Source organism: Mesoplodon bidens (genome assembly GCF_964165515.1).
Source record: "Mesoplodon bidens genome assembly, chromosome: 4".
Classification (NCBI taxonomy): Eukaryota; Metazoa; Chordata; class Mammalia; order Artiodactyla; family Ziphiidae; genus Mesoplodon; species Mesoplodon bidens.
Genome location: NC_138160.1, coordinates 140,118,828 through 140,142,870, shown reverse-complemented (window position 1 = coordinate 140,142,870; position 24,043 = coordinate 140,118,828). Strand labels below are relative to the sequence as shown.

Genomic DNA, 24,043 nt, shown 5'->3' with positions numbered 1-24,043 from the left:
CTGTGGTCTGGCCCAGGTTACCTTGACTGAGTATCTGCAGGCTCCAAGAGAGGAGGCAGGGTATGGGAGTGGGCTCCCTGTCTAGGGGGGGCTCTCACAGGAGTATAGCAGGGCTCTCAGAGCCCAGAGGTCTCACGTCCATCTCCCCAGGTTCAGAGACACCTCATGCTGCCATGAGGCGCAGCAGAACAGCGCTCTCCTTCCCGCTACACGAGGTGAGCAGTGGCGAGCGGGCTGTGACTGAAGTGGGGTGCCCTTGTCCAGGCCATGGGGGGGGTCCCAGTACTTGGAAACACCCAGAGCTGCCTGGAAACCCACTTACAGATGGGGGAACTGAGGCCCATAAAGGCCACTAAGACCAGATCCAAGTATCCAGCCCCAGGCTGCAGCCATTGCTTTTGGGAGCAGGGGACTGGGGTGGGGGGCATGGGGGAGGGAGGGCACTAGGGACCCCTTGGGTCTGGATGCAAGGTTTTTGATTGCCCAAGGAAACGGGGCCTGGATGCCCTCAGTCCAGGGTGGGGAGGGTGTGAGGCCAGACATTCGGGGCAGGGAAACTGAGGCAGGAGAAAAAGACAGTAGTGAGTGGGGAACTGGGCAGGAGCTGGATTTGAATCCCAGGCTGATGCCTGAGTGGCTGGTAACTTCTCTGGGACTCTATATGCTTATGTAAAAAAAAGGGGGGGGGCTAAAATTTTGTGGCTGGAGAGAAGTCAGGATGAGGTGGGCCCCGGCAACAGGCAAGGTCCCACAGGCTTTAACTCATTTAGCCACGCCCCAGCTGTCTGTGGGAGGAGGAGAAAGATAAGGGTAGTCCCAGTTTACAGATGAGGAAACTGAGGCCCAGAGAGGCTACCTCTCCCTTTAGGTGAATGGTTGAGCAAGATTTGAACCTGAGTCTTTGGGACCCTTGTCTGTGCTCTGAACCCCTGCCATTGAGCTGAACCCCCAACTACTCCAACCGCCCAGGACAATCCCTGACCCTCCTCTTTAATGTGTTGTGTGATCAGGCAGCTCCAGTGAACCCTGGCAGCTGGCTCCCTCTCCAAGTCGCACCTTCTTCCTCTGCAAAGTGGGGACCACATTATGCTCCTCCAAACACTCAGTTTACAGCATCAGTCATTCCACTTGCACGTGGAGTGCCTACTGTGCTGGGCCTGGGAACATGGAGGCTCACAGGCTGGGCAGACAGAAATTAAACCAAGAAAAAGGATAACCTCTGGAGGTGGGTGAATGTGAGTGAGGCTGCCCAGGCTGGGCAGGGAGGACTTCTCTGAGGAGGTGACTTTTGAGCTGAAGAATGGATGAAAACAAGCAGCCAGCCGTGGGGAGAGCTGGGGGAAGGGAATTTCCTACAGAAGGCACAGCCTGTGCAAAGGCCCTGAGGCAGGTTTAAGGAGCAGCTACGACAAGGTTGGTGAGGCTGAGGCAGGTTGAGTGAGGGGAGAAGAGGAAGGTGAGAGGTGATGAAGGGCAGGGACTAGGGCACGTGGGGTCTTGGGGGCTGCGGTGAGGGGTGTGGATTGTGATCTAGGGGTGCTGGAGGCCACGGGAGGGTTAGGATCAGTCAAGGGACAGATTTAGGGTTTGTCTTAGAGGCAGGACTTGGGGTCGCAGCCAGAGCTAGCTCATATCAGGATCTCAGAGATAGGAGAGATGGACAAATCAAAAGACAGCTTCTCAGCCTCCCCGCAATCCCTTCCCCACCCAGGGCCTCCCGCCAGGCCTTCTGTCCCCACTCCAGACTCTCAAGGAGGAAAGCAATTAGTCTGGAGTGGCAGGTTGATTAAAGCTGCAGCTGAGAGGTCCGGAGGACCCTCCCCTCCCCCACCTGCAGCTCTGAGAGCCCCCATCCTTACCTTACACTACCCCGGCAGGGAGCAGCCGGGCTAGATCCTGGGAGCCGGGGCTTGCTGAAGAATCCACCACCCAAGCCCCTGCAGATGCTGTCGACTGCTCCCACCAGGGCCTGTCTTGTCTGTTTCACCCCAAAACCAGCCAGGCCCCCCACAAGCCCAGACCCAAACATCAAGCTGCCTCCTCTCGCTCCCCCTGGGGGCCATGTGGAACCTGAATTCACCAGATCGTGGCGCTTCCTCCCAAATCTTCCCCATCCAGGTCATGGTGGTCCCACCCATCCAGAGAACTGTGTGACAAGTCACCCATCATAATCACGAGTTACCCTTGAATCTCCTTGAACACCCTATGGCCATGGCCCATGTCTCAGCCACCAAAACATGTCCCGCATCCACTCATGGGCCCCACCTTGGCCCACGTCCCACCCAGATGCTGCCCCAGCCTCTATCCTCCCCCAGTGGTCCCTGATGCAGACACAGAAGGCTTCTTAAAATCATAAAGCAAGTGGAATCTCTTTTTTTTTTAATTTTTAAAAACTCATTGGGGGCTTCCCTGGTGGCTCAGTGGTTAAGAATCCACCTGCCAATGCAGGGCACACGGGTTCGAGCCCTGGTCCGGGAAGATCCCACATGCTGTGGAGCAGCTAAGCCTGTGCACCACAACTACTGAGCCTGCGCTCTAGAGCCCGCGAGCCACAACTACTGAAGCCCGCGCACCTAGAGCCCCTGCTCTGCAGCAAGAGAAGCCACTGCAAGTAGAAGCCCACTCACCGCAATGAAGAGTAGTCCCAGCTCGCTGCAACTAGAGAAAGCCCAGGTGCAGCAGTGAAGACCCAACACAGCCAAAAAATAAATAAATTTATAAAAAACAAAACAAAACAAAACTCATCGGTGTTTATTTATTTATTTACTTATTTTGGGTTGCGTTGGGTCTTCGTTGCTGCGTGCAGGCTTTCTCTAGTTGCAGAGACTGGGGGTTACTCTTCGTTATGGTGCACGGGCTTCTCACTGCGGTGGCTCCTCTTGTTCTCTTGTTGAGCACGGGCTCTAGGCGCATGGGCTTCAGTAGTTGTGGCACACGGGCTCAGTAGTTGTGGCTCTCGGGCTCTAGAGTGGAGGTTCATGTGGTGCACGGGCTTAGTTGCTCCGCAGCATGTGGGATCTTCCCGGACCAGGGCTCGAACCCATGTCCCTTGCATTGGCAGGCGGATTCTTAACCTCTGTGCCACCAGGGAAGTCCCGCAAGTGGCATCTCTTGAAAGCTCTCAATCCACTCCCAGAACCACCCCTGAGGCCCCACATCAATTCCCCACCAACCCACCTCCCCGCACTCCACTCCGGCCTCCCCTCACTGTTCATCAAACCACACCAGCTTGTTCCCACTTCAGGGCCTTTGCACATTCTGTTCCCTCTGCCAGGTATACTATTTTCCTAGTTCTCTCCTGGCCAGCACCTTCTCCTCTTTCCAGTCTCAGCTCAAAGTCGTCTCCTCAGAAGGGCCCCTAACTACACCTGAGCAATATTACTGGCCTCTCCCTCAATCAGTCTCCAGGCCCTAACATAGTTTTAATTTTCTTTCTAGCACCATATGAACTATCTTTTTGTACTGAATGAATAAATGAATGAATATAGATGTGGGCAAGTGGTTTTCCCATCTGGAACTCAGTTTCCTCAAGAAGAAAACAGACAGCTGACATCTCAGTGAGCCTCCTGTTCTGGGAGGGGCCCACTGTCTCCATACACCCCACCCTCAGCTTTCCCTGCGCATGCTCCCAGCTGCCAGGAATCCTCCCTGGGGAGGCCTAGGATGGAACACTTCGATTTCTGCATTAGAATTCAGGCGCCCTTAGGAGAAGGTGGTGACGGTAGTGCTCAAATGGAGTGTGTGTCAGGGAACAGTCAGGCATCCTAGGTTCTAGGAGGAGCAGATTCTTGCAAAGATTTGAAGGGAGAGGGGGAAAATGAGCCGCCCCCAGCTGTGTGACCCTCAGCAGGTCATTTCCTCTCTGAGCTTTAACATCCTCCTCTGTGATATGGGAATAAGAAGATCCACCTCATAAGGAAGGAAATAAACATAGCAGAGGTTCAGCTGATGACCCCTTCTCTCATCTTCTTCCCCACCCCCCTACCCTGGCTCTTCCCTGCTTAGCCTTGTGGTCTTGGACCTCAGTTTCCCCATCTGAATGTTGAGTCTGATTGTGGAGACAGACTCACTCGTGAGGTGCAGCGGCAGAGCAGGAGAAGGCTGGCTCTGAGCTCTGCGTCTCCCATGTTTGTTCCTCTGGCTCCCGTTCCTACCCCCATGGCTGTGGGTTCCAGTTTTGGTGCTACTTCTTGGGGTCAGCACTGTGGACAGCTCCCAGCCAACGACTGGCACATGCCGGCCGAATCCTTTTATTATCAACAACCCCAAGGAATCTGTTTGGATTTCATCACTGGTTCACAGATGGGGAAACTGAGGCATTCTTGGTCTAGACCACATGGCATGGATTGAATCCAGATCTGTTGGGCTGGAGAGCGCACACTCCTGACTCATCAACTCATCCCGATTCTGTTTGATTTTTAAATGTCCCAAGTGTTTACCCAGCGCATGCTTGCAAACACTATCTCATTTCATTTTTCCTGTTAAGTCCTTCCTTCAAGAAATGAGTCACCAAAGCTCAGAATCCAGAATCCCACCTCCACCATTTACTTACCAACTGCAACCTTGAGCAAGTTACTTAACTTCTGAGCCTCGGTTTTTCTTGTTTGTACAATGAGGATAATTGTATAAAATGGCCTCATTGTGTTCTTGTGAGCTAACCCATGAGGGATCCTTAGAACACCACCTATGTGGAGTGAGTGTACAACAAAGATTAGCTATTGGTACTGCCATTATTCACTTGTTTACTTATTGCATATCTTATTTTTATATTTTAATAAATAATATACTATGCTAGAATACAATTACAGTGCATATTATTATAATAAATAGCAATATATTATATAATGTTGTAACAATGAATATACTGTGTATTAATTGATTGATAAATAAGGATTTTTGCAAAGACTACTGTGGGCCAGGCGCTATTCATATCCTGCAAAGTTGAGATCCACATCCCCATTTCATAGATGAGGAAACTGCAGCTCAGAGAAGGAAATTCACTCAGGGAATACTGAGATACAACTCTCTGGGTCAGTCCAGGAATCTGGGTGAGGGCGTCTCAGAGTCTCATGGTCCCCAGGGTCCCAGAGAGGCCCCATGCCTGGGAACTTGCTCATATTTTGTCACTCTCTCCCCAGTCAGTCTGGGAGTCAGCGGATTCTGGCTTGGCCCCCATGAACCCCCCTGGCAGTGGTGTCATCCGGAGGTGCTTCTCAGGGACCCCATTGCTGCCACCACTGTCGAGCCGTCTCGGGACCACTGGAGACGTGGAGCCCAGCGCCTGTGTGGTGTTCAACATCGAGGCTGGAGTGAATGAGCAAAGCCACAGCCTGGCCCCAGGCAGGTGAGGAGGCATGTGGGGATCAAGAGGGCCTGTCCCAGGAGAGGGAGAGTACTTTGTCTAGCTGAACCTTTCTTTAACTTGTTCAGCAAGCATTTATTAAGCACCTACTGTGAGCCAGGCTCTGTACTGGGAACACAGCCATGGGCAAGTAGGTGTTCACAGGGAGATGGTGGAGATAGACTCATACTAGCTGGAGAGATCAGGGCAATATGGAAACCCAGAGGAGGCTTCTGACCCAGCGCTGGGGGGTGGAGCGGGGGAGGAAAGACTGGTTGGAAGAAGTGACATCTAGGCTTAGCCTAAAGGATGAAGAGAAGTCAGCCAGGAGGAGCACAGGGAAGTGTGTGCCAATTAGAAGAAACAGAATGTGCAAAGTCTTGGACTCAAGAGGATCAGGCGCACTGTGGCTGGAGGGTAGGAGGGGAGCCTGGGGAGGTGGGCAGGGACTTGACCACACAAGACTTTGTGGGGTGTAATGGAGAGACATGGGTGGGTTTTCAGGGGAGTGAGATTGGCATTTTAAAAAATTCCCTGTGACTGCTGTAGGAAAACTGTCAGGAACAGGAGTGGAAATAGCTGGAGCCCAACAAAGAGGCCTGGGCAGTTCTGGGCGGGATAAAGTGGTGCCTGGACCAGGACAGGAGCCATGGGCTAGAGAGAAGTAGGTTATTTTTGAAGTAGACACATCAGGGATTGGTGGACACCAGCAGGGGGTAAGAGAGAGGGGGGACTGGTATGGGCAGCTCCTGGTCTTTGACCCTTCACACGTGACATTTCTTTTCATCCTTGCAACAATGCCAAGAGGTGGGAACACCATCATTATCCCCATTTTCTGGAATAGAAAACAGGTTTGTGGAGGGAAAGTGACAGCCAGCCAGTGACAGAGCCCACATCTCCCACCACGGGACCAAGTTGTCTCCCACTGTCAGCTTTGGAGGGTAGGGAACTGAGCCATATGTAATGGACAGAGAGAAGCAATTTGTTTTGCATCACCCAGCAAGATGTGGTAATACTGGGGCCGGAGCTCAGTCTGCTTGAACCCCTGTGGCCCAAGCATCTTCCATTCCTCCAACTTGGGGACATAACTGGGGTAGAGGGTAGATGGTCTTCATGGGAATATCCTTGAGATGTCCTGTGAGCTCTCTGCTCCCAAATCTGCTGCACCAAATGGCTGCAAATGCTTCCCTTCCCCAGCCACACCCACCTTCTCAGCCCTGCTCTTGTCCATGTCTACTTCTGTTAACCGTGATAGAAAACATTCTCGCTCTCCCTTTGCCACTTCCCAGGAAATTACCCCTGAGATTAGAATGCCTTGTGGGCAGGGCCTTGAGTTTCTAGAACTGTGGAAGGGAGGGGCAGGCCTGGGATTTGAGGGCAGCAATTGTGACTGTGAGGTGGGGCCCAGGGCGTCACGGGGCGAATGAGACCCTGTCGTTTCTGCTGAGGATCTGGGTGTCGGTGCGGCTAGAAAAGAGTGCCCCTCTCTACCCACCCCCACTGTTGGCAATCCCAACCAGAGGCAGCTTCTGTGTGCCCATCCCAGGCATTGGAGAGCCCTGCCACAGCCCTCCCCCGTCTCTCTTTACTTCCCGGATTCCTGCCCTGCGCGTATGGGGGTTTTAAGGTCCCAAAGAGACCCCATCTGGGGCTGAACCGCTAAGCCTACCTTCCTGAGCAGAGACTGCCATCTGCGCCTACCACTGAAGACCAGAGCCCTTGATTCTGCTTCCAGACTCGTCTTTGCTACAGTCATGGGGAAGGGTTGAGGACCCACCACTGCTTTCAGCACCTCCTTGTCTGAAGGTTCTTCTGAACCCCTGTCTGTCCTCCTGCCCTGCCTTTCAGAACCGACAGGTCGCGGACAGCTCCTCTCTGTCTCAGCCACCCGGAGCTCCTGAATCTACTACCTTCTTTCCTTTCGGCATCAGGAGTCGGGGCAGTGCCTTGGTGTGGGGGGTCTCCAGAGCCCCTGTTTTCCCGCTGTCCATTCAGCAGCAACCGGGAGGACAATTTCTGTCTTCACTCCAAGTCCATGCCTTGACCCTATTTCGTTCAGCACTAGAAGGGACCTCAAGCCCTTCTTGGCTCTGGGGATCTCCCCAGATCCTGTCTGCAACCCTCACCCCCAAGTTCTTCTTCCCCTCCTATCTATCCTTCAGCACCCTCTCAACAAGGACAGCTCCTCGGTGTCAGCCCCACCTTGAGCCCCTGTGTCTACCTTCTCCCGCCTCAGCACCTCCGGCGCGGACAGCTCCTCTCTGTCTTCACCCCCGGCTCTGGCCGGACCCGGGCTCAGACACTTCGCTCCCGGGGACCGCTCCCCGCGCCCTGCTCTCTGCCTGCTCCCCCGCTTGGTCGCATGGAGACCCCGGGGGTCCAGGAAGGGGTAGAGGCATCCCGCGAGCTGAACTGCGCTCGCAGCCGCCAAGGCACAGCCAGGGCTCCGAAGCACCTGTGGCGGCAGCCCCGGCACCCCATCCGCATCCAGCGGCGCTTCCACTCAGACCCGGACAAGTCTGTGCGCCGCGGGGAGCGGGACCTGAGCCCGCGGCCAGCGATCGAGAAGTCGCGGCGCTCCTGGCCCTCCTCCTTCCGCAGGCTGTAGGTGGGCGGGGGCAGGGCCCTCCCACGGAGTGGGGGAGGGGCGCGCAGGGCCTGGCGGGAATAGGGGAGGGTCTTTGGTCTTCCAGGGGCGGGGGTCTCTGCCTCTTGGCTGAGGCTGGCGCTTTAGAGGAGGGTGGAGTTGGGGGGTGGTAGTGCCATGATTGCTTATGGGTCTGTGTGACCTGGTGTGCCTAAGTGCCGTTGCATCCGAATGCGTGTGAGTCTGAGTAGTTGCGACCCCGTGTGTGCTCCTATCTGTTGTGTGAGTGTCCACAGCTGGCTGTGTCTCTGTGGGTGATGGGATGTGTTCAGGTGTGTGTATACCAGTTACCTACGTGCTTGGGTGTTTCCCCTTGTGGTGCCCGTGTGTGTGGCTGGGCACGACTGTCCTCGCTCTGATCCAGTTCGGTGTCCAAGGGCCCTCCAGACCCTGGAGTGTCCTCGGGTGTTTGTGGGTTTGTGGCCACGGCAAGCATTTCAGGGGAGCTTGGGTTGGGTATATGAGAGGCCCAGGGCAGGCTGTCTGCTGTGCTGGGGGAGGATCCTCCTCTGTGGCGTGTCCACACAGACACGCACACACTCACGTGTCCCCTGCTGTCGGAGGGAAGCCTCTTGGGGGGTCTGAGCACAGGATGTTTCTTCCACACAAGAATGAGGTGGAGAAGAGGGGAGTAGAGGTGGGGGAGGGGCTGCTCCCATTTCATATAAACTGAGGGAGGGGGGCAGAATAAGATAAAGACATAATAGAAACACAGAAAAACAGGGGCCTCAGTGGGGTCAGAGGGGCCTCAGTGCCACCAAAGAGCAGGGTCCAGGAGTCCCAGGCCCTCCTTGGATGGGAGGGGGAGCTAAATCAGGCCAGACCTAGAGCCCTGGGTTTGAGGCCAGGCTGAGTGACCTTGGGTGAGTCGCTTTCCTCTCTGGACTTTTCTCTTGCCGTGGTCCCTGGACCTCCCGGGGCCACAGGCTTCTTGATCAACAAGCCTGGCCTAACACCCCAGCCTGGCCCTCCAGCAGCCCTAGCTGGTGTCTGGGGCAGAAGGACCCCACAGCCCAGAAGGGTTGGAGCTTTCCCAGGTGACCCAGCAGGCCCCTTGCCTCCACCCTCCAGCCCTCAGCTTCTCCTCCCCTCTCTCCCGGTGACTCATGATTTTCCATCTTCAAGAAAGAACAAACAGAGACTAGGTTTGGGCCCATCTCGGGGGAAAACCACGTGGCTCTGGAAGGCAGGAGTGGTGGGTTGTGTTCCTGTGAGTGTGTGTGTGTGTCCTGCCCATGCATATACGTGCTGATGTGGTGGGAGAGGCTCAGCCTTCAGGGAAGCTAGCTTCAAGGCCAATGTTCTGTGCACTGCCAAGCAAGCGGTGGTGCTTCCCTGAGCCTGTGTCATCAGTGAGATGCAAACACAAACTCATAATTTCTGCATTTTGTCATGAACGTTCTGTGCCAGAGCATAGTCCTCAGCTGTGGCCCTCCTCCCCACTACCCCAGGTGGATCACATGGGTCTGGGAGGGTCTGAGCATCTTGTTCAGCAAGCATTTATTTAGCAGCTACCATGTGCCAGGCCCTGTACTGGGGCCACAGCCCAAGGGCAAGCAGGTGCTCATAGGCTAAAGGTAGAGACAGACTCATACCAGCTGGAGACAACACAGAGTGATCTGTGCTGTGATGGAGAGAGATCAGGGTGCCGTGGGGCCCAGAGGAGGCTTCTGACCCAGCTTTTGGAGGTAGGGGGTGAGGAAGGACTGCTCGGAAGTGACATCTAAGCTTAGCCTGAAGGGTAAAGAGAAGTCAGCCGGGAGGAGTGCAGGGAAGGGTATGCCAAGCAGAAGGAACAGAATGTGCAAAGCGTCAGACTCAAGAGGATCAGATATATGAGGACATGAACACAGATCAGTGTGGCTGGAGGGTGGGAGGGGAGGCTCTTATTCATCTCACAAACATTTACTGAGCACCTACTGAGTGCTGGGCACTGAGGGCACAACTGGGAGCAAGGCAGACCTAGTCCTGCCCTCAAGGGGCTGGCAGGTGAGGCAGACACAGATCAAATAATCAGGACAGTAAATGTGAAATTGTACCAATGAGAGGAGGGTGCTCTGAGAATATTTATTTACTTGGCTGGTCACGGAGGGCTTCCTGCAGGGGGTGATGCTTCAACTGTGACCTGAAAGACAAAAAAGTTAGCAGGGGGGACTTCCCTGGTGGCGCAGTGGTTGACTCCGCACTCCCAGTGCAGGGAGCCTGAGTTCGATCCTGGGTCAGGGAACAAGATCCCACATGCATGCCACAACTCAGAGTTCGCATGCCACAACTAAGGAGCCCGTGAACCGCAACTAAGGACCCAGTGCAACCAAAAAAAAAAAAAAAAGTTAGGAGGAGAAGAGCCTTCAGGCAAGGGCATGGGATAAGAATGAGCCTGGATGCTTTGAAAAACAGCAAGCGGGGAGGGGATGATGAAGCTGAAGCAGAGTGAGCCAAGAGGCGTGTGCTGGGGAGGCAGGCAGGAGTGAGGCCACACAGGCGTCCAGGGAGGTGTGGATTCAGAAGTGAGGGCAATGGGGAGCCACAGGAGGGTCTGGAGCAGAGGAGGGTGAGATCTGACCCATGTGATCATCTGCACATGTGACTCAGCCTCCACCCTCCTCTCTCTATCTAGATTCTCTTATTTATTTATTTATTTATTTATTTATTTTTTGCGGTACGCGGGCCTCTCACTGTTGTGGCCTCTCCCGTTGTGGAGCACAGGCTCCGGACCCGCAGGCTCAGAGGCCATGGCTCATGGGCCTAGCCACTCCGCGGCATGTGGGATCTTCCCAGACCGGGGCACGAACCCGTGTCCCCTGCATCAGCAGGCAGACTCAACCACTGCACCACTAGGGAAGCCCTAGATTCTTCCAAGGGAGACTTTCCTGGTTGTCCAGTGGTTAAGACTCCACGCTTCCAATGCAGTGGGTGCAGGTTTGATACGTGGTCAGGAAGCTAAGATCCCACATGCCCTGGAGTGTGGCCAAAACTTTTTTTTTAATTAGAAAAAAAAAGATAACTAGATTCTTCAGGCGGACTTGGGCAAGTCATCTCTCCTCTCCAGACCCCGGTATACTTGTCCATAAAATGGGTGTAACAGCACCCACCTCCTGTCTCACGGGCGCCACCTAGTGGCAGAGGAGACAAGTGCTTGCCCAGGGAAGAGGCTCAAATAGGGGAAATTGAGACACCGAAGTGTTAAGGGCACTAGAGACTGCTGGGCACCTCCTCAGGTCACATAGCACGCAGGGACAAAGTTAGGGTGAGACAAAGTCATGTCAACCCCTCCTTTGGCCTTTGCCCCTTCCTGGGCGAAGCTTGGGGTCATGTCCCAGCGTCAGGCAGGCCAGGTTTTGAATGCTGAATCTCGGCTCTGTGGCTCAATTTCTCCACCCAAAAAGCTATTGATAATGCATTACCGTTAAAACTGGTTATAAAGTATTTAAAGTTGAATCTATTAATGAAACATTAATATTAAAACTACTGATAAAGCATTAATATCAGAGTAGCACCTGGGACTGCAGAGGAGATGGAGCCATTTAAGCATTAAGTGGAAGAGGCTGGGGAGGCTGCCAACCTAGGCTTGAATGACCTCAGGCAATGAGCACACGTCTCTGTGCCTCAGTTTCCCCATCCACAAAATGGGAATAATAGTCCCCACTTTATAGAGTTGCTCTGAAAATAAAATGACTTTTACATGCACAGCCCTTGGCTCAGCACCGGGAGAGCAAGGAGTGCTCAGTTCGTACCCATGTGTTTAGCCTTAACCTTCCATTTTATGTTTGTGAATTCAGGAGAAGGACTGCATCTCTCTGTGTCTCAGTCTCTCCTTGGGGATATGAGAACACTGTGAGTCTCCCCCATGGGGCTGAGATGGTGTCAAGGCTCCTTGGACCCAGCCCCAGTCTCTCCACTAGACTGATCCTGGCGGCCTCTATCCCCTGGGGACAAGCTATAATTAGGTATAGCCACAGCAGCTACAGATGGTATTTTTGTCTTGGGGACAGAGAGTCTGATTCCCACCAGGTGTCCGGTTGCAGGGCCATGGGGACAGAAGGGGGTTCCCAGCCAGACCCTTGAGACTCTCTGTCCTCCTGAGCCCCAGTGTGACTCCTCTGTGAGCCTCCATTTTCTCATCTATACAACGGGGACCATAGTATGAGTGAGATGTCAGGGGAGGGTCAGGGTCTCACCACTGAAGCCCTGATCTCCTGAAATAGTATCTCACATCCCCCCAGGATTGCCAGAAACCTGGGTGGCATTTGTCTGGGACTCCCAAAACTAGTGCAGTCCCCTGGGGCAAGGCCCAGGCAGGGGGCTTGTTATCCCACAGCAGGACACAGTCAGGCCCATAGATTCTGTGTGGCCTCAGCTGGGCCTTGGTTGCTTCTGCCTGAGAGGTGGGTGTTCTGGGTCTTGTCTCCAAGTGTGACATTCTCCAAGACTTGGTTTCCTTTTCTGAAGAATGGGGCAAGACCACCCAACCCCAGCATTCTGAGGGTAGGCCAGCTGGTACAGACCCCTGAACAGCCCCCCTGATACCAGGGGCAAGGCTTCCCTTTCCAAGGGTCCTTCCTGGGGTGGGTGGTGGCAGCTGAAGCTTCACAGGACCGGAAGGCCTGGCAGGAGTGGAGTGCGGATGTTTGTCCAGTAGAGACAGCAGGAGAGGGGAAACGACCCAGAGACAGGGCCTGGGGAATGTCAGAGCAGGTGGAGGTCATGTGGGGACTTGTGGAGGGGGACAGGAGAGGGGGAGCTGCCTTGCAGTGAAGACTTGCGTCTGTTACCACTTTTCTCCAAGCCTCAGTTCCCCACCTGACAAAGGATTAAGGGTTTGTAGTTTCTGAGCAGCCCCTTGGTGGCTCAGTCCTCAGTTTCTCCATCTGGAAAATGGGTAGAGGGGTATTGCAAGCACTGTGTGGGATCTGGGCAGCCCCTCGGCAAACTCTGTGTCTCGGTGACTCCCTGATAATGGAGAGCACTTCCTTTTTTGAACTTCTGTATCTCTCTTTTCAGCCGAGTTATCAGCTGAGCAAGCTGCACTACTGGGGGACAAGGTGGCAGAGGGAAGTGGTATAAGATGCAGTTTCTGGGCTCCCCCAAAGGGGAAGCAGAGAGTGTCCCGTCTAGCTCAGTGCCTCGGTTTCCCCATTTGTCCCGGTGAGGGCGTCCCTGAGCGGTCCTGCGGCGAAGGCGGGGCGGGTGCGCCTCCTGCCCTCTCCCCGCCGGGCCCCGCCCCCGTGGTTGTCCAGAAAAGGTCCCGCGCAGCCTGTACTCCGTCCAGCCTGCACGCGGTCTTGGCAATGCAGGGCCCCCCTGCGCCCGCCCCGGCCCCTGTGCCCAGCTCCCCCCGGGGCTCCCCGCGCGGCTCCCCCGGGCTCTTCAGGAAGCTCCTGGTGAACCAGAGCATCCGCCTGCAGCGGCGCTTCACCGTGGCCCATCCGCTGTGGTGAGGCGAGACAGTGGGCCTCGCAGGGGTCATGGGAACCGCCGGGCTGGAGGTGGGAAGGGCAGAGTCAAGGACAGCTGGGGCCAGGTGGGGGGTCAGGGCATGAAGGCTCTGCCCCTTTGCCCTTTCTCGGTATCTCTCTCCCTCTGCCCTATCTCTGTCTCTTTTAGTTGATGACTGTCTCTCTCCATCTCTGTTTCCCTCCACCCACCGCCTGGACACACGCCCAGGGGACCAGCCGTCTGTCCCTCTCCAGCTGTGCGGCCTGGAGCAGGACGGGCTGAGGCTCACGTCTCCTTCTGACCCTCGCCAACCCGGGGCAGGCGGGCTGAGAGTCCTGGAGGTGGAGGGAAGAGGGTCACTCCTCCCCTTGGTCTGCCCCCGCCATCCGTTCTGGCGCCAGCAACGGGATGGCCTGGTGGCCTCACAGTAAGCCCTCGATCTCCGCGGAGGAAGAAGTGATTTGATGGAGGCCTTTGAGGCAGGGTGTTCGCGGTGTTAAGAGAGCTTGTTGCGCACCCGCGCAGAGCGCCGCCTCTGCGCAGCCCCACTCGGTTGCGTTCTCCAAGGACTCGTTCCACCGCTTTAGGTTTGAATTCCGGCCCTTCAGGAAGCGACTGTCACATCGTGGGTCGCAGGGCAGAGGCTGGGGTTGGAGGTGGGGCTGGCGGGCGCCGACTGGGTCTCGTACCTTGCGCTTGGCTCGTGCGGTTTTCTCACTTGGTAATTTGGCATCTTGCGGCTCAGGGACTAAAGGTCCCTTCTCCAAGGTCACACGGCCAGTGGCAGCTGGTGGAGACGGGGGCAGTTGTGACTGTGGTCCCTGATGGCGCCATTTCAGGCCGAGACTGGGGTCCCGGGTCCGGGAGAGCGCCCCCAGGGCACCAGAAGCTTGCGAAGAGGGGTCCCCGCCGAGGGCTCCGGAGTGAGGACAGGGGCGTCGAGGACGTCAAGGGCGTGAGGCTGGGCGAGGGCAGGTCTCTCCGAGGCCCCTGTGCTTCAGTTTACCTGTCTGGGACAGACGCGCCGTTCCCACAGTCGGTGCGAGCTCCTCCCCGCTGCCCGCGTCATGGAACCACGGCCTGACCCAGCAGCTCTCGGCTAAGTTTAGAGCAGAAAGAAAAACAGCTTCCCCCGTAGCGACAAAACCCCGGGTCAGCCCTTAACTCTCCGTGCTCGCTACTTGGATTCGAACCCACCACGCTGTGGCCTCTCCCGGCCTCAGTTTCCGTATTCATCCATAGGTGTGCTTTTCCCAGAACTTCTGGGGAGATGAGAGGGAGGGGTAGGTGGTAGCCACTCCCAGGCCTCCCCCTCTGAGCACAGGTTTAGGGTACCCACCGCCACTAACCCGCCCCCAAGAATCCTCTCCTCCAGTCACCCGGCACACTTGGAGGCCGGGTAAGAGCTAAGAAGTCCCGCCCCTCCGGGTGACGTCACGAAGCGGGAACTCAGAAACGCTGGACTTGAGGGGCTTCTCCAGGAGCCCCAGAACCCGAACAGACCGAGAGCGGTCGGACATAGCCGAACATCCGAGTGAGGCCGGACTAAGCCGAATATGCCCGACCTGGCCCGAGTGCCACCCGGACTTGCTCGAAAACTTGGCGCGACGGGACGTAGCCGAACACGCCCGAACGCATCCGAACCTACCCGAATGCGGTCGGTTGTAGCCGAATTCTACCGAACTCACCCGACAGAACTCACGGGAAGAGGTCGAATCCTGTATGATCAGACCCAGCTTAGTCCAACCTGGCCGTACTTGACCGAACCGGACCGAATCCAGCTGAACCTGACAGAATCCTGCCGAATTTCCCACTCCCAACCCGGTCTGAGCCGAATTCCTTGCTCGGAGTCTTCCGGCAGGCGCCTATCCCATCCGTGGACTGAGATGGGGTGACCTCGAGGGGGACCAGGTGGACACTGGCCCTCGGCCAGGAGGGGCGTGTCTAGGGGCGGCCCCTGGGGTCTTCCTGTCTCCGTCTTTCCTGCCCGCTCCCTTCTCAGAAACCTGTGACCCACTTGCAGCCCCTCTCCCTGGTTGCTAACTCCCCCTCCCACACTTCTGTTCTAGCCCCATGCCCCCTGCCACTCTTTCTCTGACTCCAAGGGGGAGAGTCGTAGATCCCCCTTATTCCGTCAGGGTGTGGCAGGAGGGAGAGACGGGACTGAGAGATGGGAGGGGCGATTGGGGATTGCCTGGAACAGGAGGAGGACGGTGCTCTGAGGTGAGGACACATCCTGTGCAAAGGCCCAGAGGTGGAAGAGAACAGGCAGAGTGTTCAGGCCAAAAATAAAGCAGAAGAACTGGGGAGCTAAGGATAGGGCCAGAGCGAGCTGGAGGCGTGGTTGGTGAGATTGGGGTGGGGCCATATAGGCTGAGGGTGGGGACCTGGAGCTGGGGAAAGGGGACAGGTGGTCCAGGGCGTAGCCAAAGCTGGCTGGGGATGGGGCCTCTCCTGGCTGTGAGGAGCCTTCGAGTGTGCCCCGTCTAGGCGGGACCCAGGTCCCCTCCAGAGAGGAAAGCCCAGGAAGTCGTTTCCAATCCCCATGAACTTACCCTGCGACCTGGACCTCAGTTTACTCCTTAGTAATACGGGAGCCCTGTCGCTCTCCTCAGGTGCTCGGTTGTAACTCCCTGAAAGCACCCTGGGGATGAAGTCTACCACACCCATATTAGAAACAAAGTTGTTGATGTCCATAGAAAAGCTGTGACCCATGGTCACAACAGCCACTTGGAGACAGATATGAAGCTCATGTCCTGGAGTCCAGATTAGTCCCAGTGGAAAAGACTCTGGGGTACAGAGGTGGAGATGGAGGCGTGAGGGGTGCAGTGTCCCTGAGTGGGGGTGTGACCGTGGGACAGATGGACAAGCTGCAGGCCACTCCTGCCCAGCCCACCACGTGGCCCCAGGGAGGATGTGACAAAACTGATATAGGCCTTGACCCAGCATCCATATGCCAGGACCCTCAGCTCTGACTATGACTCCTTTTCCTTCAGCTTGGACCTGGAAAATGGGCTATCGTGCAGAAGAAGCGCCCTGGACCCTCAGGCCGGGTCTGGCCTTGGCCGGGTCATCCAAGCACCTGCCCAGCACAGCCAGAGGCGAGAGTCCTTCCTGTACCGCTCAGACAGTGACTACGAACTCTCGTCCAAGACCATGTCCCGGAACTCCTCTGTGGCTAGCGACCTGTGAGTCTGAGGCTGGGGGATAATACCGCTTTCTCCTTCCTTCCTTCCTTTATTCCTCCATTCGGCACGCCTCCTTCAAATGGCCGTTTGAGGTGGGCCTTAAAGTTTATGTAGGAGTTTGCCTATTTGCTTGTTCAGTCGGACATGCGGAGAATGATATCCAGTGATCCTCTGTACTTCACTTTAGGCTGGGGTTGGGTGGCAATCCAGTGACATTAAGGCCAATTAACAGCAACTGAACGAACACTTTGATTTGAGCTTTCTGGTAGCCATAATTTCCTGCCTCTACTAAGACCCCTGTTGCCCCTGGGACTCAGATTCTCCATTTGTGAGATGGGGATAAAGCGAGTGATTGGTCAGAGGGGCTGTGGCTGCTTTCAGAGAAGAGTCAGGTGAGGGGAGTCCAGGAACTACTAGGAAGACACCCAAAGGAGGGATTCGGGACAGGAGGATGCACTCAGCTGAGGGCACAGTGTGGGGAAAAGCTGAAAGATGGGGGACTTGCCTGGCGGTCCAGTGCTTAAGACTCCGCGCTTCCACTGCAGGGGGCACGGGTTCAATAACTAAGATCCCGCATGCCGCGTGGCGCAAAAAGGAAAAACAACAACAACAACAAAAAAAAAACCAGAAAAAACTGGAAGATGGGAACGTGTGGGAGGGCTCCTTCTGACCACCCTTCCATGTCTGGTCTCCCCGCAGACACGGAGAAGACGTGATTGTGACACCCTTTGCCCAGGTGGGTGCCCACCTCTTCCTTCTCCCGTGTGCCGGGTAGGTAGAGCCGACCCCTCCTTCCCAACGCTGGCCACCCCCCCCGCAGGTCCTGGCCAGTCTGAGGACAGTTCGGAGCAACGTTGCGGCCCTTGCCCACCTGCAAGGCCGCGGGGCAGCCAAGTACGCAGGGGGCGGGGCGGGGGCGGGGCCTTGCGGAGAGAAGGGCAGGGCCTGGCGGAGAGGGGCGGGATCAGAAGACGAGGTGGGCGAAGCAGAGGCGGGGCACGGGCGGAAAGGGCGCGGCTGGCAATTCGGGGATGGGGGGAAGAGGAGGAGGGGCCGGGGCCAGGAGGTCTTGGGGGCGGGGCCCCTATGGGTGGGGGAGGCCGCTCCTGAGCCGATTGTACTGCAGGCAGGCATGCATCGGGAACACCCCATCTGGCAGTCAGCCCCCTCCACCAACAGGTAATGCGCCTGCTCCTATCCCCTCCTTCCACTGTAGGACAGCTGTGAACTTCCTCTCTATGGGGACCTCCCCAGCCCATGAATCCTTGGGCTGTGCTAATTGTAAACCTCTCCCCCACCCCCCCCCGCCACCCCCCCCCGCCCAAACACCCTTGGGGATGTGGAGATCCTGGGGTCCTGAGTGGCCTCATTCTCATTGGGAAGGGATCCAGGGTCCAGAGGCAGAGATGGGAGCAGGAGGGGCACAGGGTTCCCAAGTGGGGGTGGGGCAGGCCCCTGACCAGCTTGGCCCCCAGAGGACACTGGGCAGAAGCTGGCTTTGGAGACACTGGACGAGCTGGATTGGTGTTTGGATCAGCTGGAGACACTGCAGGCGCGGCACTCGGTGGGGGAGATGGCCTCCAACAAGGTTAGTAGAGCCAGATAACTGAGATCACTTGCCTATGTCCACAGTGCCCCCATCATCACTGACATCACCTTCCTCTGCAGTTCAAGTGGATGCTGAACCGGGAGTTGACTCACCTGTCTGAAGCCAGCAGCTCTGGGAACCAAGTGTCTGAGTACATATCCCGAACCTTCCTGGGTGAGCTATGGTGGGTCACTGACTAGGCCACATTACAGAGGTAGGAAGAGGGAAGGGAAAGAAAGACTTCTGCTACAGACCTCAACTGAGGAAGATAGAACCAGACACGGATACCCCCAGCCCCATGAGGCAGGGCTGGACCAGAGGGAGGGGCAGGAGGATCTTCCAGGAGGAGGGGGACATTAAAGTTAGGGTTTTGAAGCATGAGTAGAAGTTTGCCAAGGAGGAGATAGAGGAAACGACAGAGCTGGGTCTCCAGCTTGGGAGATGGACAGGACATTTGACTGTTTTGGGAAAAATACTAAGCTCCAGGTGCCCAGGGGCCATGTCCAGCAGAAGAGGTCACTGAGATCAGCCTTGAACAGAGGAGAAGGGTATCTACAGGCCAGAAAGGAGTTTACTCTGAGATTACTTTGGTCCAGGTAAAAAGGAAATAGGTTGATCTTGAGGCTTGGCAAGGTCCAGTACTTGAGGCCAAGCAGGCTAACCCTAGCAGGTGAATTGACTTCTCTGAGCCCTACCCTGCCCCATCTACAGACCAGCAGACTGAGGTGGAGTTGCCCAGGGTGACCCCCACGGAGTCCCCAAGGCCCATGTCCCAGATCAGCGGCCTGCGTGGACTTCCCCACAGTACCAACCTTTCTGCAGCCACTGTCCCACGCTTTGGGGTCCAGACTGATCAGGAGGGGCAACTGGCCAAGGTGGGTTTACAATAGGAATGCTGAGACCCAGGTTTGAATCCTGGCTCTGTGTGGCTACCCTATTTTGGGCCTCAGTTTGCCCACCTATATACTGACCAGGTGGGGCTCAGTGTAGGACCTGAGGCCTGGGGATGGGGGTTGAGGCTCCAGAGTCTGGGGAAGTTGGGCTGCAGTTAAGCTCCAGTCCTTCACATTTTAGGAGCTGGAAGACACCAAGAAGTGGGGACTTGATGTGTTCAAAGTGGCAGAGCTAAGTGGGAACCGGCCCCTCACAGCTATCATGTTCAGCATCTTTCAGGTACCTCCCCTGCCCTTGGCTTCTAATACCCTTGTGTTTCCTTCACTCCTTCCTACCTCAGGACCTCAGGGGACACATATTCTTCAAATCCTCCCTAACATCCCTGAGTGGGGTCATTTGAGCAGGGGCATTGAAGGATGGATAGGCATTTGTTAGGTTTAAAAGTTCACTGCTGATTGGCAACAAGACTCAAGCCTCAGCCTTGGGCCAGGCCTGAAGAGACCCAGTCTGTAGGGAACAACTGTGGGGTCAGAGACGAGCCAGAGGGGAAGGACAGAGACCAGGGGAGTTCAGAGGGAGAGCAGGGAGGGCATCCTGGAAGAGGGGAAACTTGAGAGATGGATAGGGATTCAGAAGGAGAGAAGGCATAGGAATAGTGTGTGCTGCCACCCAGAGGCCGAGGCCCTGACTGGGGCCCTGTGACGGACCAGGAACGGGACCTGCTCAAGACATTTCGGATCCCAGCAGACACGCTTGCCACCTACCTACTGACACTGGAGGGTCACTACCACAACGATGTGGCCTACCACAATAGCCTACACGCTGCTGACGTGGCCCAGTCTACACATGTGCTGCTGGCCACACCTGCGCTTGAGGTAGGGCCCTACAGCTGCAGGCAGCCCTGGTGCGTGCAGGGCACAGAGAGCCTGCCCCTCACCTCTTATGCTCCGTGCCCACTCAGGCCGTGTTCACTGACCTGGAAGTCCTGGCTGCCATCTTTGCAAGCGCCATCCATGATGTGGATCATCCTGGGGTCTCCAATCAGTTTCTCATTAACACCAGTGAGTTAGGGGGCTGGGCCCTGCCACCACCTGTCAATCAAGTGATGTTAGGTGGTCCCATTCCTGCTCGGAGTCTCCCTGTTTGTGAAATGACTGCCACAATCTTCCCTCCCTTAGGTGCTGAGAGCAGACCCAGATATATAGCAGACACTCAATAAATGAGAGAATAACAAATGTGGCAGAGCTGATTTGGGCCCACTGAGATTTTAAAGTTTAGGATCCTTTGTGGTGTCAGAAAAACTCAGTCAACAAGCAATTATTGGGTACCTCTTATATACACCCCTGGAGAGCTGGAGATAAGAGTGGAGCCCTCTCACTTGAGGATCCCAGGGTCTAATAAGACAAAGACTTGGTAGTTCATTCAACCAGCACACAGCACTGTCTCCTGCCATGTCAAGTCCCCAAGGAGTCACCAGTCTTGAGGAGGTAGAGCTGAACACAGATGCCCCCAGCCCCGCAGAGTCAGGGCAGGGCCATGGGGAGAGACAGGGTCCTAGAAGGCTTCCTGGAGGAGGGGGCATTGGAGTTGGGGCTTCAATGCATGAGTAGGAGTTTACTGGGAATTTACAGAACCGGCCTTTGGGTGGAGTGGCTTGGATGGGCAGGTCTTGAGGTGCTCCACCTCCCCTACAGACTCAGAGCTTGCACTTATGTACAATGATACCTCCATGCTGGAGAACCACCACCTGGCTGTGGGCTTCAAGCTGCTGCAGGCAGAGAACTGTGACATCTTCCAGAACCTCACCACCAAGCAGCGGCTGAGTCTGCGCAGGATGGTCATCGACATGGTAAGACAACAGCGATGGATGGGGTGGGGCGACCTTGGTATGGCTGGGGGTTCAGTTGGACCAGGACATGTCCCCATTCTGAGTCCGAGCTTCCTGGTCTTTAAAACGGGGCAGTGACTGTCCAAGGCTTGGGTAGGGGTGACTAGGCCCTTGGTCAGGCTAATCAGGTTTTGGATGTGATTCACGTGCAAATGATGTGGAAACTTTCTGGGGTTTCAGGTGCAACTTTTCTGACCCTTAAGTCTGTGCATTTGATATTTTTCAAGTTGGGAGACGCCAGTACATTTTGGGGTCTTATGCATCAATTAATTTATTTAACAAGCATTTATTGAGCATCCATTGTGCTTGTCCTGTGACAGTGACCATTAGAATTCTGGCCTTTATGAAACTCACAGTCTGTGGGGGAGATGGACACACAGGTGGGAACCATGATGGGGGACCCACAAGCAGAGCCATGATGGGGGACCTGTAGACAGAGCTGTGATGGAGAGATGCTCAAGGTTGAGGAGGGCTTCCCCAGGAGGGAACATTGAAGTCAGGGCCTGAAGAGTGTAGAGGACCACGGGGTGGGGAAGAGTGTTCCCAGCAGAGGGAACAGCATGTGGGGAGGGCTCAGAGGAAACCAGGCTCCAAGTGAAGAGGAACTAAAAGTTTGCTGAGGGAGAGTGGGGGCTCTGGGCAGTGGGCACTCCCAGTGGAAGCATCATTTGGTCCAGATGGGAGGTTTGGGGAGAAGTTTTTTTTTAATATTTATTTATTCATTTAGCTGTGCTGGGTCTTAGTTGCCGCACAAGGGATCTTCATTGCAGCGTGCAGGATCTTCGTTGCCGCATGCAGGATCTTTAGTTGTGGCATACGGGATCTTTAGTTGTGGCATGCGGGCTCTTAGTTGCGGCATGAGGGATCTAGTTCCCTGACCAGGGATCGAACCAGGACCCCCTGCATTGGGAATATGGAGTCTTAACTGCTGGACCACCGGGGAAGTCCCCTGGGGAGAAGTTTTGAGACTTCTGTCTGATTCTCAGAGAAGCCCGTGGGTCATTCCTGGGCTGGGTCCGCATGGGTCCAGCTAAATGATTTTTAAGCAGCTGTGCTCAGAGCTGAACTTCCCTTCTGGTGGCTGAAAACAGCCCTCCCAGCCACACAGCAGCCACAGGAAGGTTTGGGGAGCACTCAGTCCACCTGTGGCTCCCATGGCCCTCTGGATAAATCCGCTGCTCCTCCCTGAGGCCCTCCCCACTCTTGTCACCCTCACTTGATCCCATGTTGCTCCTGCACTCATTTGTTCTAGCCACAACTCTCTCCTCTATGTTCCTCAGCTTATTCAGCCTCAGGACCTTTGCACTGGCCAAGTCATCTGCTGGGCTTCAGGCATGTTTCATGTCAACCCCCAGGTCTAATCTCCCTCCCTCATGCCCTGTCTCACATGTGGGATGCACCCCACAAGCCCAGCAACCTTGGAGAAGGGACTATTGACTCAGCTTCTCTTGTGAGCTGGGTTTACAGCAAATCTTGATACATGCCCCCATTTGACAGATGAGGACACTGAGGCTCAGAGGGCTGAGGATCCAAGTGGGTGTGGCATCTGGGAGGTGGGGAGTGGGGGTGGGGCAGGCGCTATCCTCATACCTGCCATCCTCCTTCACCTTCCCCCAGGTGCTGGCCACAGACATGTCCAAACACATGAACATCCTGGCTGACCTCAAGACCATGGTGGAGACCAAGAAGGTGACAAGCCTTGGAGTCTTGCTGCTAGACAACTACTCCGACCACATCCAGGTGTGTGGCTGGGCCAGCCCTAAGGTCTTGGTTTCCACACTCTCATTCAGCTGCATTTATGAAGTGCCAACTGCGTGCCCAACGTGAAGAAATAGAGGCACATACGGTCACGTGGCTGTGCCTTAGCCACCCTTTCCCCTGCCCAGCCTCAGTTTCCCCACCTGTAAGATGGGTATGTCCATGGCGCCAGCCTCTGGGGCAGGTACCAGGCCTGGGGTGGCCTGGCCTGAGCCCTCCCGAGCCTCGGTCTCACCAGGTCTTGCAGAGCCTGGTGCACTGTGCCGACCTCAGCAACCCCACCAAGCCGCTGCCGCTCTACCGCCAGTGGACAGACCGCATCATGGCTGAGTTCTTCCAGCAGGGCGACCGTGAGCGCGAATCAGGCCTGGACATCAGCCCTATGTGCGATAAGCACACGGCCTCAGTGGAGAAGTCCCAGGTCTGAGGGTGACTGAGCCGAGCTGGTGGGCACTGGGGAGGTGGGAGGGAAAGGAGTGGCTGAGTTGACCCCACGAGTCCTGGCTTGACCCCTGGCTGGCAAATGAGGGGATGTGGCCTAAGGGTCTGCACTGGGCTGTGCAGAGTCAGGCCTGGTGTGTATTCCCTCTGGGCTGCCAGAAGAGAGATCTTCACTCATTTGTGGAGTTTGGAAGTATCTGTTCTGAGTGACATAGGAGATTCTTGAGGTGCTCCCAGTCTGGGGGACACATTCATCCAGCTCTGAGGAGCCAGGGCTGAGGTAGAGGGAAAGACTTAGGGGTTGGGGGAGCTCAAAAGGGGCAGAGGAGTCTTCCAAGAGGAGGGGTTATTTGAAGAGGGTTTCGAAGGATGTGTAGGAGTTGGGAAATGGCATTCCAGGCAGAGGGAACAACCTGGGCAAAGGTCTGGGGGCTGGACTGGGTCTAGGTTCCATGGTAACTCACCACCCAGCAATCTCTATCCCCCAACTCTGTATCACCCCACAGGTGGGTTTCATTGACTACATTGCCCACCCACTGTGGGAGACGTGGGCTGACCTGGTACACCCAGATGCACAGGACCTGCTGGACACTCTGGAGGACAACCGCGAGTGGTACCAGAGCAAGATCCCCCGCAGCCCTGTGGACCCCACCAGCCCCAAGCAGGGTGGTCTGGACAGATTCCAGTTTCAGCGGACTCTGCAGGAGGCAGAAGAGGAGGAGGGAGAGGAGGAGGGAGCCCTGGGTGGGGAGGCCTCAGAGTCACCTGACACTGAGCTCCTGTTCCCTGAGGCCAGCCCAGACCCTGGGGCCCTATACCTGGAAAACCAGAGGACCGTGGGCAAGCCCTGTGTGGACCATGA

General features: G+C 55.9%; 1 protein-coding gene across 1 annotated transcript; it reads left to right on the top strand.

The window, feature by feature from the left end:
- Nucleotides 1-173: 173 nt before the first annotated feature.
- PDE4C (phosphodiesterase 4C) lies at nucleotides 174-24,043 on the top strand (the record flags this gene model as incomplete). Its single annotated transcript, XM_081230639.1, is given in 17 exon segments — nucleotides 174-215; nucleotides 5,139-5,344; nucleotides 16,421-16,612; nucleotides 17,312-17,348; nucleotides 17,433-17,506; nucleotides 17,739-17,791; nucleotides 18,088-18,200; nucleotides 18,281-18,374; nucleotides 18,912-19,075; nucleotides 19,275-19,373; nucleotides 19,805-19,969; nucleotides 20,056-20,155; nucleotides 20,789-20,943; nucleotides 22,600-22,722; nucleotides 22,979-23,161; nucleotides 23,688-24,011; nucleotides 24,014-24,043. Coding segments are annotated over 17 exon segments (2,154 nt in total).